Here is a 13,512-nt window from a genome sequence, read left to right as displayed (position 1 = left end):
TTGCTGATTGGCTACAAGTTTGTTTTGCTAGTCGGCCCGAATCAGTTTTCTAAAGCGTTTTTGAAAACTCGCTTACCCCACCTTTAACAGGTTTTTACTGGAGCATTTTACAGGGTTTTTCTATAAAAAAAGTTTTTTATGGCATTGTACTTCCTGTATTTTTACATTTTAATGAATAATATACGAGTGAAGGATGTGGACGAGTGGCGTTTTGTTACTGAGGTTTGTTCTGCTCACATACGGTCTCATAAACTCTCCACAGGACTTTCTCACCAGTGTTGCACACTCACACATGTACGCTCGCTCTGGGCTGTCAGTAATGAGTCCAGAACCCCAGACTCAGAGCAACAGACGCAGGGTTTCCCTCAGGGGTCAGAGGTCATGCTGGTTTGGGACAGGAAGCCTGCTGCGCTGGACTCTGTTGGGCCCTCGGTGGCTCTGCTCTCCCGCCAGTGTGCCGTTTGATACTGACCTGCTTTATGTCACAGAACACAGTCTATAAATCTCTCTCTGCTTCCTTTTGTAGCGGAAGAAACTTGAGCGTTCAGGTGAAAATGAACATGCAGGTCTCCTGCAGAGAGCCAGGGGCTCCGTTCATATGTGTGTGTGTGTGTGTGTGTGTTGCACACACATTTAACTCTATCAGGGGTCAGAGGTCATGCTGGTTTGGGACAGGAAGCCTGCTGCGCTGGACTCTGTTGGGCCCTCGGTGGCTCTGCTCTCCCGCCAGTGTGCCGTTTGATACTGACCTGCTTTATGTCACAGAACACAGTCTATAAATCTCTCTCTGCTTCCTTTTGTAGCGGAAGAAACTTGAGCGTTCAGGTGAAAATGAACATGCAGGTCTCCTGCAGAGAGCCAGGGGCTCTGTTCATATGTGTGTGTGTGTGTGTGTGTGTGTGTTGCACACACATTTAACTCTATGACATCCTTTGCTTGATTTTAAAGACTATTCAAATCATGGATATTACAGATCACACACATTTTCAGCCCTTGTGTGTGTGATACAGTAATAGTGAATCCGATCAAACCTATATATAGCATATGTGTCTTGCTCCTTAGGAACTCTGGGAGTGGTGACTGAAGTCACACTGAAGATCCGACCCATTCCTGAGTATCAAAAGTACGGCTCCGTTGTCTTCCCAAACTTCCAGCAGGGTGTGGCGTGCCTGAGAGAGGTGGCCAGACAGGTCAGTACTGGACTTCATTGGACTCAAAAAATGATCAAACAGTAATACTGAAATACTATTACAGTTTAAAATGTTTTCTATTTGAATACATTTTAAAATGTAATTTATTCCTGTAATTTCAAAGGTGAATTTTCATCTTTACTCCAGTCTTCAGGCCCTTACGAACATTAACCATGGATTTACAAACAAACAAAAAAAAACATATGGTTATTGTGGTTAAATCTTGGTAATCACAAATTAACCATGGTTCTGCTACACTAACCATAGTTTAACCCACCAAAAAACTTTTTTTTACACTTTTACTATAATAAAACCAAAATCAAAAATCATCCTAATATGCGGAGTTGCTGCTCAAGAAGCGTTTCTTATCCGTGTTGAAAACCATTTTTGCTGCTTAATATTTTTGTAAGAAACGTGATATATTTTGTCAGCATGTCTTCGAATAGCAATAACATTATAAATGTCTTTACTGTCGCTGTCACAGGGTTTTACCACGTTTTATGTTTTAGCATAATTTTAGCTTGTTTTAGTCCATCGCTAACATGTTGCTAGCATGTTTTAACATGTTTACAGCATGTTTCTAGCACATTTTAACACTAACCGCTAACATGTTGCTTTGATGTTTCAGCATTATGATAACATGCTAATTTACAAATTAGCACATTGCTAACATATTTATTGGATGTTTCAGCATGATGATAGCATGGTTTGGTGTGTTTATAGCACATTTTAACACGTTAGCATGCTGCTTGGATGTTTCAGCATGATGATAGCATGGTTTGGTGTGTTTATAGCACATTTTAACACGTTAGCATGCTGCTTGGATGTTTCAGCATGATGATAGCATGGTTTGGTGTGTTTATAGCACATTTTAACACGTTAGCATGCTGCTTGGATGTTTCAGCATGATGATAGCATGGTTTGGTGTGTTTATAGCACATTTTAACACGTTAGCATGCTGCTTGGATGTTTCAGCATGATGATAGCATGGTTTGGTGTGTTTATAGCACATTTTAACACGTTAGCATGCTGCTTGGATGTTTCAGCATGATGATAGCATGGCTTAATGTGTTTATAGCACATTTTAAAACGTTGGCATGCTGCTTGGATGTTTCAGCATGATGATAGCATGGTTTGGGGGGTTTATAGCACATTTTAACACATTAGCATGCTGCTTGGATGTTTCAGCATGATGATAGCATGGTTTGGGGGGTTTATAGCACATTTTAACACATTAGCATGCTGCTTGGATGTTTCAGCATGATGATAGCATGGTTTGGGGGGTTTATAGCACATTTTAACACATTAGCATGCTGCTTGGATGTTTCAGCATGATGATAGCATGGTTTGGGGGGTTTATAGCACATTTTAACACATTAGCATGCTGCTTGGATGTTTCAGCATGATGATAGCATGGTTTGGGGGGTTTATAGCACATTTTAACACATTAGCATGCTGCTTGGATGTTTCAGCATGATGATAGCATGGTTTGGGGGGTTTATAGCACATTTTAACACATTAGCATGCTGCTTGGATGTTTCAGCATGATGATAGCATGGTTTGGGGGGTTTATAGCACATTTTAACACATTAGCATGCTGCTTGGATGTTTCAGCATGATGATAGCATGGTTTGGGGGGTTTATAGCACATTTTAACACATTAGCATGCTGCTTGGATGTTTCAGCATGATGATAGCATGGTTTGGGGGGTTTATAGCACATTTTAACACATTAGCATGCTGCTTGGATGTTTCAGCATGATGATAGCATGGTTTGGGGGGTTTATAGCACATTTTAACACATTAGCATGCTGCTTGGATGTTTCAGCATGATGATAGCATGGTTTGGGGGGTTTATAGCACATTTTAACACATTAGCATGCTGCTTGGATGTTTCAGCATGATGATAGCATGGTTTGGGGGGTTTATAGCACATTTTAACACATTAGCATGCTGCTTGGATGTTTCAGCATGATGATAGCATGGTTTGGGGGGTTTATAGCACATTTTAACACATTAGCATGCTGCTTGGATGTTTCAGCATGATGATAGCATGGTTTGGGGGGTTTATAGCACATTTTAACACATTAGCATGCTGCTTGGATGTTTCAGCATGATGATAGCATGGTTTGGGGGGTTTATAGCACATTTTAACACATTAGCATGCTGCTTGGATGTTTCAGCATGATGATAGCATGGTTTGGGGGGTTTATAGCACATTTTAACACATTAGCATGCTGCTTGGATGTTTCAGCATGATGATAGCATGGTTTGGGGGGTTTATAGCACATTTTAACACATTAGCATGCTGCTTGGATGTTTCAGCATGATGATAGCATGGTTTGGGGGGTTTATAGCACATTTTAACACATTAGCATGCTGCTTGGATGTTTCAGCATGATGATAGCATGGTTTGGGGGGTTTATAGCACATTTTAACACATTAGCATGCTGCTTGGATGTTTCAGCATGATGATAGCATGGTTTGGGGGGTTTATAGCACATTTTAACACATTAGCATGCTGCTTGGATGTTTCAGCATGATGATAGCATGGTTTGGGGGGTTTATAGCACATTTTAACACATTAGCATGCTGCTTGGATGTTTCAGCATGATGATAGCATGGTTTGGGGGGTTTATAGCACATTTTAACACATTAGCATGCTGCTTGGATGTTTCAGCATGATGATAGCATGGTTTGGGGGGTTTATAGCACATTTTAACACATTAGCATGCTGCTTGGATGTTTCAGCATGATGATAGCATGGTTTGGGGGGTTTATAGCACATTTTAACACATTAGCATGCTGCTTGGATGTTTCAGCATGATGATAGCATGGTTTGGGGGGTTTATAGCACATTTTAACACATTAGCATGCTGCTTGGATGTTTCAGCATGATGATAGCATGGTTTGGGGGGTTTATAGCACATTTTAACACATTAGCATGCTGCTTGGATGTTTCAGCATGATGATAGCATGGTTTGGGGGGTTTATAGCACATTTTAACACATTAGCATGCTGCTTGGATGTTTCAGCATGATGATAGCATGGTTTGGGGGGTTTATAGCACATTTTAACACATTAGCATGCTGCTTGGATGTTTCAGCATGATGATAGCATGGTTTGGGGGGTTTATAGCACATTTTAACACATTAGCATGCTGCTTGGATGTTTCAGCATGATGATAGCATGGTTTGGGGGGTTTATAGCACATTTTAACACATTAGCATGCTGCTTGGATGTTTCAGCATGATGATAGCATGGTTTGGGGGGTTTATAGCACATTTTAACACATTAGCATGCTGCTTGGATGTTTCAGCATGATGATAGCATGGTTTGGGGGGTTTATAGCACATTTTAACACATTAGCATGCTGCTTGGATGTTTCAGCATGATGATAGCATGGTTTGGGGGGTTTATAGCACATTTTAACACATTAGCATGCTGCTTGGATGTTTCAGCATGATGATAGCATGGTTTGGGGGGTTTATAGCACATTTTAACACATTAGCATGCTGCTTGGATGTTTCAGCATGATGATAGCATGGTTTGGGGGGTTTATAGCACATTTTAACACATTAGCATGCTGCTTGGATGTTTCAGCATGATGATAGCATGGTTTGGGGGGTTTATAGCACATTTTAACACATTAGCATGCTGCTTGGATGTTTCAGCATGATGATAGCATGGTTTGGGGGGTTTATAGCACATTTTAACACATTAGCATGCTGCTTGGATGTTTCAGCATGATGATAGCATGGTTTGGGGGGTTTATAGCACATTTTAACACATTAGCATGCTGCTTGGATGTTTCAGCATGATGATAGCATGGTTTGGGGGGTTTATAGCACATTTTAACACATTAGCATGCTGCTTGGATGTTTCAGCATGATGATAGCATGGTTTGGGGGGTTTATAGCACATTTTAACACATTAGCATGCTGCTTGGATGTTTCAGCATGATGATAGCATTGGTTTAGTGTGTTTATAGCACATTTTAACACATTAACATGCTGCTTGGATGTTTCAGCATGATGATAGCATGGTTTGGTGTGTTTATAGCACATTTTAACATGTTAGCATGCTACTTGGATGTTTCAGCATGATGATAACATGGTTTGGTGTGTTTATAGCACATTTTAACACGTTAATATGCTGCTTGGATGTTTCAGCATGATGATAGCATGGTTTAATGTGTTTATAGCACATTTTAACACGTTAATATGCTGCTTGGATGTTTCAGCATGATTATAGCATGGTTTGGTGTGTTTATAGCACATTTTAACACGTTAATATGCTGCTTGGATGTTTCAGCATGATTATAGCATGGTTTGGTGTGTTTATAGCACATTTTAACACGTTAGCATGTTGCCTGGATGTTTCAGCATGATGATAGCATGGTTTAGTGTGTTTATAGCACATTTTAACACGTTAGCATGTTGCTTGGATGTTTCAGCATGATGGCATGTTTTAACAAATTGCTAGCAGATTTTAACATGGAAATCTTTCGTGACGTTATAAATGTCCTTTCACTTTTTTCAGCTTGATTTCATTGCTGAATAAAAGTATGAACTTCTTTAAAAAATCTTGCTGACCTCAGACCTTTGAATGCTACTGTATGTATTTAGCATTAAGTAGGCTATACCAAAAATATAAATGACACTGGTATAATTGTTATATAATATTAACTGATTTAGGCTTACTAGTATCTTATGTGATATATTGTGCATCTGCACATCTTTCATGCCGTATAACTGCTGTGTGTATTTGAGTGCTGCTATGGCATGTCTGTTTGAGAGCAGCATTGACTGGAAGGCTGGGATCTGTGTGAATGTGGTGAATAAGGCTGCGGCTCTCATTACAGTGTGTGTGCCTGGAGCTCTGCTCAGACTCTGCCTAATGGCCTTAGATCTCGGCCTCTCATTAGTCTGTGGGCCTGCTGCTGATGTTGTAGCCGTTATTGATGAGCGAGTGCAGTGTTAGCGTTCTGTACAGCACTGCTTCTTATTAGTCCATAAACAAACTGTGATCCAAGCTTAAAATTAAATTATTGATTATGCTATTCAGGACCTACACTGTTCCTCTCTCTGCATTTCTCTTTGCCCAAGGCTGCCTTTAAAAAATAAGGCTTTATTTTAATTGGAATATCATCTTGCTGTTGTGTAGGTGTTTCCTAAAATATACTTGCTGGGCAATGATAATAATATTGTAGGTTTGTTTTAAACTATGGGTGAGGGTCATTATACATCTCCATGTATTACTTTGTTTCTGTCTGAAGTTTCTTTTTCTTTATTTTTTGTTTCAGAGATGCGCTCCAGCATCCATTCGGCTAATGGACAACGAGCAGTTTCAGTTTGGTGAGTTTTGTTTTTCATTCATATTCTGTGGAACATAAAAGATATTTTGAAGAGTCTTTACACCGCTCTTTTACAGTGACTGTTCATAGTGAGGAGCTTCAGAAAGGAACAAAAAAAGTCACAACAAAGCAGCAGTAGTCCAAGCGACGCTGATAATCTTCCCTTCCATTGAGCTTTTAGCTTAATATTATCAACGAATAAGGATTTTCTGGTCCGTTGTGACCAGATGATTGAGTCTGTGAACTCATGAACTGGATCACTAAACTCTTTCAGTCTTGATTTGAACCGTGTGAACAAGTACAAAAGATCCACGTCTTTTCTGACTTGATAGTATAAAGTTTTGCTTGAAACAGAAGAAATTTTGGGGTGAGCTATTCCTTTAAATTAGGGTTTCCCAAGCTGAAGAATGTGGATAACCAAAATGTTTCGGGTCCCATTTACTTTTTTTTTGTCCGAACAGTGGAAATCATTTGGTTCATCAAACCATTTGGTTACCGACATTCTTTAAAATATCTTCTTAACAGAAGAATGCAAGTCGTGCAGATTTGGAATGACATGAGGGTGAGAGAACTATCCCTTTATTCTCAGGGGTTACTTCAAGAAAATATTTCATGTCAAAGGTGACTAAAAAGTTTGGAATCCCTGCTTTAAATAATGAAAAAGTAATAAATTTCTATTTTTTCTATTCAATTTCTAATAATTTAATTTAGTGTAATTTAAAATAAATTCTTATCCAGTCATCACGAATGATTGGGAAAGTCATGTAAAATCATTGGTCAAAAATGTTGCGGTTGCTGGGATCGTCAGAAAATGTTTTACGAAGGAGCGGGCCAAGATGAAGGGAAAACGGTGACGCAAAGCATGCCGTGTGGGAGTGCAGGGTGTGTTGTCATGGTTACAGTGCTGACTCAGAAGGGCTGGCGAGTAGTAGACCTTGTGTCCTGCGTGGGCTGATCTCAGATCAGCACTGCTCCAGCCAGAAAGAGCAGTTACACATGCAGTGATCTGTTTGCTTTGGGAAGACATGTTTTGCGATTTACATTCATGCTTATGTGCATAGCAGATGCTTTCTTAAAGACGGCGCGTATATTTTAAAAATAATCATGGTCCTGAACACTCATAGTGCCACTTCCTCCCTGCACCCCTCTGTCATTGTTCAGACAACAGGACTGTTATATTAAGTTAGAACCTGGGTTATGTTGTACTCAAAGTTCAAACATTAATGCTGGACCAACAAATCAGATTTAATGTGCAATTGCTGATTCATGCATGACGCAAAATACCGGAACAGACACTGGTTGATGTGAGAATGAAGATATTAATATTTTAATAAAATATGTTAGAAAAATAGCATTAATATTCATTGCAGAAATCATTTAATATGCTTAATAATAATAATAATTATTATTATTATCAAAGCAATTGTGTTGCAGAATATTTTAGTGGAAACTGTGATGCATTTTTTCAGGATTCTTTTATGAATAGAAAGTTCAAAAGAACTGAATTTATTTGAAATAGAAATTGTTTGTAACATTATAAATGTCTTTACTGTCACTTTTGTTCAATAAACATAATTTATTCCTTTCCAAAAAAAAAAAATTAAAATCTTACTGGCCCCAAACTTTTAAATGGTAGTGTACATTACATAATTCTTCTGTAAAATCATTGTGTAAGAAACTTCATTTTATTTTGAAAACGTACTCGGTTACTAACGTAACCTCGGTTCCCTGAGAACGCGGGTACAGTGCCGGCGTGAGATCGCTCAGACCCGGTTGCTTAGTTCCCAGGCTTCGTCGTTTCTCTCTCCGAGGCTTGCCGAGAGAGGAGAAACGTGAGAGCGGGTCTGCATAGTGAAAGGCGGTCCGCGAGTGGATAAAAGCGAGACTCATGCTCGAGTGAGCATTCTGTCTTAGTAAGCGCTCAGCTCACTGCCCTTCTGCGGCGGATCTGAGTGCAATGGAGAGAGAGCACGCAGGCACAGTGCCGGCATGAGATCAGTCAGACCGATTGCTTATTCCCTGACTCCGCTGTTTCCTTCTCCGAGGCTCGCTGAGAGAGGAGAAACGGGAGAGCTGGGCTGCTTTCCGTGAAGGCGGTCCGCGCATGGAGAAGAGCGAGACTCATACTCGAGTGAACATTCTGTCTCAGTAAGCGCGTAGCTCACTGCCCTTCTGCGGCGAATCCGAGTGCAACAGGGAGAGCGAGCATGCGGGTACAGTGCCGGGATGCGATCGCTCAGACCCGGTTGCTTAGCTCCCTGACGCCGTTGTTTCTCTCTCCGAAACTCGCTGAGAGAGGAGAAACGGGAGAGCGGGGCTGCCTCCAGTGAAGGCGGTCCGCGAGCAGAGAAGAGCGAAACTCATGCTCGAGTGAGCATTCCGTCTCAGCGAAACACCAGTCTCTGCGTGGGGTCTGCCCAGACAGATGACATATTCATTGCTCTTCTACATCGTGCAAGTTTCCCTGCACGAGCCACACTCGCAGAGCGACATTTGCAACAACGTCGCTAAAATTTGCTCTTTTAGGGCTTACCTGCTAGAAATAAGCTCTTTTAGACTCGCCGGATGGCAGCAGGGGAAAACGGACCGGAACTGCTATAGCCAGATGCCCCGCCCATTCTGGCGGGCTTTGGCAGGCTTCGCCGACATAGGCTCGTGCAGCTCCACTGCCGAGCCATTAGTTCGTTTTTTAAGCTCTGCACGAACCAATGGCCGTGAAGTTTCACTGCATGAATGAATAGGCTTCAGTTCAGGAGAAAAAATCTTTTTTCCCATATGTGTTTAGCAAGACTCAGTACGAGTGAAGTATCGAAAGGGAGCTCAATGTTATTTTTTTTTGTTTATTGACGCCGACATAGGCTCGTGCAGCTCCACTGCCGAGCCATTAGTTCGTTTTTTAAGCTCTGCACGAACCAATGGCCGTGCAGTTTCACTGCATGAATGAATAGGCTTCAGTTCAGGAGAAAAAATATTTTTTCCCATATGTGTTTAGCAAGACTCAGTACGAGTGAAGTATCGAAAGGGAACTCAATGTTATTTTTTTTTGTTTATTGAACATTTATACAGTAATCTTAATGCTATTATTTACATAATTACATAAAAGGCTTTAGAGACAGTTATCTGTTTTCATATTCCCATCCACAGAGATGAATTGGAAGATTTAGCATTTGAGAGCTTTGTTTTGGTTTTTATTACTTGTTGTTGTTGTTTTGTGTATTCATTACATCAAGAGGTTTAATTTGGTCTGGAGTAATTTATCTCTGGAGAACCCCCCACTCGCGCCGCCTCGTATAAAGAAAAATTGATCTTTATTTTACCAGCTGAGCAGCAAACGAATGCACAAACACACAATTCAGGAACAATGAAAAATGGCCCTGGCAGCAGTTAAGCTCACAGTGCAGCCGAGGTTTATAACGTTACATGCGGAGATATGGGGGAATTTGTGAGGGGTTGCCAGATATATCTGGAAAAGTTCCCCCCGTCCCCAGGGATCTCATTAACTCCTGTTTCGGCTCTGTGTTTTCATCGACGGTGCACTTCTGAGAGGCAGAGAGATGTATTGACTCTTTAATGAAGACTCCAGTCTCTGTAATCATAATGGTTTTTGCAGCATGCACACTCTTTAAGCCCAGAAGTGTGACTGTATTATTTTTATATCTAATCGCAACCAGAAGAAAAAGGGAGGTAATGAGTGTTGTAGTGCGTTCAGACACATTGGCTGTGTAATCTCAGAAAGGCATTGTAAGGGTTTGGACAACTAAAGGTCGCTGGGGCAGAATGTGACTGAAATGACTGAAAATCTGTTCTATGTAAGTGTTACTGTACCGCAAAGTGTATGATCAAAACATTGTCACCGGATTAAGTCATTTTATATCATGGTAAAGTACACTATTTATTGAATTTATTTATTATTCAAAAATGCAGTAAAAACAGTAATATTGCGAAATATTATTATTATTAAAAGTATCTCTCTTCTATCTAATTTATTGCTGTGATCAAAGCTGAATTTTCAGCATCATTACTCCAGTCTTCAGTGTCACATGATCCTTCAGAAATCATGATGTTGTACTACGTGCATTTTTTTAGAAACCATGATACGCAAGATATTGCATTTTTATAAATATTTTGTTTAGGCCTAATTCTGATTGGGTGAAGTATATTTGAAGCTGTTGCAAAATAGCTAATATGCACACTGTAACTGTACAACTGTTGAATTTTTAATAATGCACCAAGTTGTGACGTTATACAGCATCCACAAACTAAAACTAAATTCACTTAGATGCCTTACTTAAGTCTTCACGACTTATTTGGGACGCGTCCCACTCTGTTTTGTCACATTTCTGTATGTTTCTTAGTCATTAATGTGCGTAAATACTGATAGCCATGCAAATATATGTACCAAGGTACAAGTGATGTTGCAAAACCAGAAGACACATTTCTACTATTGAATGGCATCATCATAGCGCCCAGCGCTGAGAGACCGTATAGCAGATGGGAAATGATAGCGAGAGACAGGGGGAGTGTGAGTGGACACAACATGAGCCGAGGTTGATCTTGTGCCTCCCACATTAGCATGCTAACTGCTAGGCCACGGCTGGGACATTACTAGCATGTTTGATCAATTTCTCACACAGATTCATGTCAGTTTTCAGTCGATTTGAATTAATCGGAGATTTTGTTCGTTCTGCGGTGAATCGGACACACTGCGTGTGTGAGATTTAGCGACGTTTCTTATCAGAGGAGCTGCTATCAGGATGATTTATGACAAGCCCCCTGTGAAACATCCTCCCTGCATTCCCTCTCGCTCTTTCTCTCTCTGTGTCTCCAGTCATTACTGTGCTATTGTTCACACCGCTAATAAATCTGACACAAAGGCCTCTGGGAAATCCAAGGGGCAAAACTGAGGAATGTTTGGTGACATTAGAACAGTACGAGAGTCATTCGTTTCTCCTTTTTTAAAGAGAGGAAAGCTTTTGACTGAAAACACAACCCCTGACAAAAAAAGGGGGAAAAAAACTAAATGAGTGGGTATTTAATACTGAGGTTTATTGAAGATTTTACTAATGTTTTGACAGGTCACGCACTCAAGCCACAAGTGTCCTCCATATTCACGTCATTCTTGGACGGGTTGAAAAAATTCTACATCACAAAGGTGAGAAAGAACCGTAAATGTGTGTCAAGACCACAATTAGATACTATTACACCGCTCTCTAGGACGCTCCATTCTGATTGGTCAGTCACAGTATTTTGCATTTAAAGCAAGAAGCATTTGCAAGATTTAATTTTATGCACTGATATAATCAGCTCGTGAAAAGTAGGCTATATAATTATTGGTTAATAATTGTTTTAGTCACCCACACAGCCTTGAAATGAAACATCCTAGTATGTTCCTCCTTAAATTGGTCGATTGAATATTGATGGAGTGAACAGAATCAGACCATCAGAACTTAAATATAAGTGTTTGTTTATGTTTTTATTTATTTATTTGTGTTTGTGTGTGTGTGTGTGTGTTTTGGACAAAAACACAAAGTAGTGATATTCTTTTATCCCACCCAAACAGCCTTGAAATGAAATCAGAATATGAAAACGTATTTTAGAGGCGGAGCATCTAAAGCATCCCAGGATGCATTTCATGAAGTTGGCTGATTGAATCTCTATAGAGTGAACAGAATCAGACAAAGAAACTTAAATGTGAGTGTGTTTAGTTTAGTTTTGTGTTTTGTTTTTTTCGTTTTTTTTTTGTGTGTTTTGTTTTGTTTTGTGTTTTGTTTGGTTTGTGTTTTTTTGTTTTGTTTTGATTTTAGTTTTTTTTTTTAAATGTGTTTTGGTTTTGTTTCGTTTTGTGTTTTGATCAGAATATGAAAACTTATTTTAGAGGCGAAGCATCTAAAGCATCCCAGGATGCATTTCATGAAGTTGGCTGATTGAATCTCTGTAGAGTGAGCAGAATCAGACAAAGAAACTTAAAAATAAGTGTTTATTTTTTTGTTTTTGCTTTGCTTTGTTTGAGTATGATTATTTGTGTGTGTGTGCTTTGTTCACTACATAATTCCCATACACATACATAATTTTGAGGACTTTTATATGACTTTTTTTGTTTACTATCTTTATTTAACATTTTAGAATATTGAACAGTGAGTAGTTGTGTCAATTTTTGACATCACAGCTACTGCCGGATTTCAGTGTTTATCTGTACAGCTATTACACTGCTCTGCTCTCTGAAATACTTGCTCAGTCATTCTGCAGTCAAAGCAAGAAATATTGCTATTGATATTATTGGGTAATATTGTTTTTCCCCACCCACACAGCCTTGAAATAAAAACAGAAATGAAAACTAATTTTAGAGGAAGAGAATGTCAAAGGCTCGTACATTTTGATAAAAAATTGTCACATTTCTTTTTTTCAGAATCATTTCTACTGATCAGTTTTGATTTCATATCGTCTAACCATGCAATACCACTCTCAGTTTAAAGGATTTGACCCGCACCACCTGTGTGTCGCTACACTGTTATTTGAGGGGGATCGTGGGAAGGTTTTGCAGCACGAGAAACAGGTTTACGACATCGCAGCCAAGTTTGGGTAAGAAATGGCTCATTTTTGTGTGTTCTTCTAATCTGTGCTGTTTCTATGGAACCAGAGTTACTCTTTCACCAGTAAAGGTCCTAAGGGTCGTGACCCCGACCTTAACTGATCTCACCGATTGTATACCGAAGCACTAGCGTTTGCCTCTGCCTTTTCATTCTCCCTCATTCATCACGGCTCTTTCAGTGGCACTGATGGGTGTGTGAGGAGAAGAGTGAACAGATTGAATGATTTCTGCATTAAAGCTTGTGTTGATTTTGAGAATATTTAATTAGAGGCTGATTGTGATGGATAGAAGGGAATCCCACAGCTGACCTTATTGATCCGCTACTTGTGTGTGTGTGTGTGTGTGTGTGTGTGTGTGTGTGTGTGGGGGCGTGCGGGG

At 39.9% G+C, this 13,512-nt stretch overlaps 1 protein-coding gene across 1 annotated transcript in view; it reads left to right on the top strand.

The window, feature by feature from the left end:
• The window catches only part of LOC107671268 (alkyldihydroxyacetonephosphate synthase, peroxisomal-like), a 42,477-nt gene that overhangs the window by 20,639 nt on the left and 8,326 nt on the right, over nucleotides 1-13,512 (top strand). The window contains exons 11-14 of the mRNA XM_016464164.1: nucleotides 1,063-1,190; nucleotides 6,495-6,546; nucleotides 11,621-11,697; nucleotides 13,012-13,124. Of these exons, the coding sequence (XP_016319650.1) occupies nucleotides 1,063-1,190; nucleotides 6,495-6,546; nucleotides 11,621-11,697; nucleotides 13,012-13,124 (370 nt within the window). The remainder of the gene's footprint in view (nucleotides 1-1,062; nucleotides 1,191-6,494; nucleotides 6,547-11,620; nucleotides 11,698-13,011; nucleotides 13,125-13,512) is intronic.

Source organism: Sinocyclocheilus anshuiensis, unplaced genomic scaffold (genome assembly GCF_001515605.1).
Source record: "Sinocyclocheilus anshuiensis isolate Anshui unplaced genomic scaffold, SAMN03320099.WGS_v1.1 scaffold284, whole genome shotgun sequence".
Lineage (NCBI taxonomy): Eukaryota > Metazoa > Chordata > Actinopteri > Cypriniformes > Cyprinidae > Sinocyclocheilus > Sinocyclocheilus anshuiensis.
The sequence above is the reverse complement of the archived record's forward strand: the minus strand, read 5'-3'. Positions and strand labels throughout refer to the sequence as shown.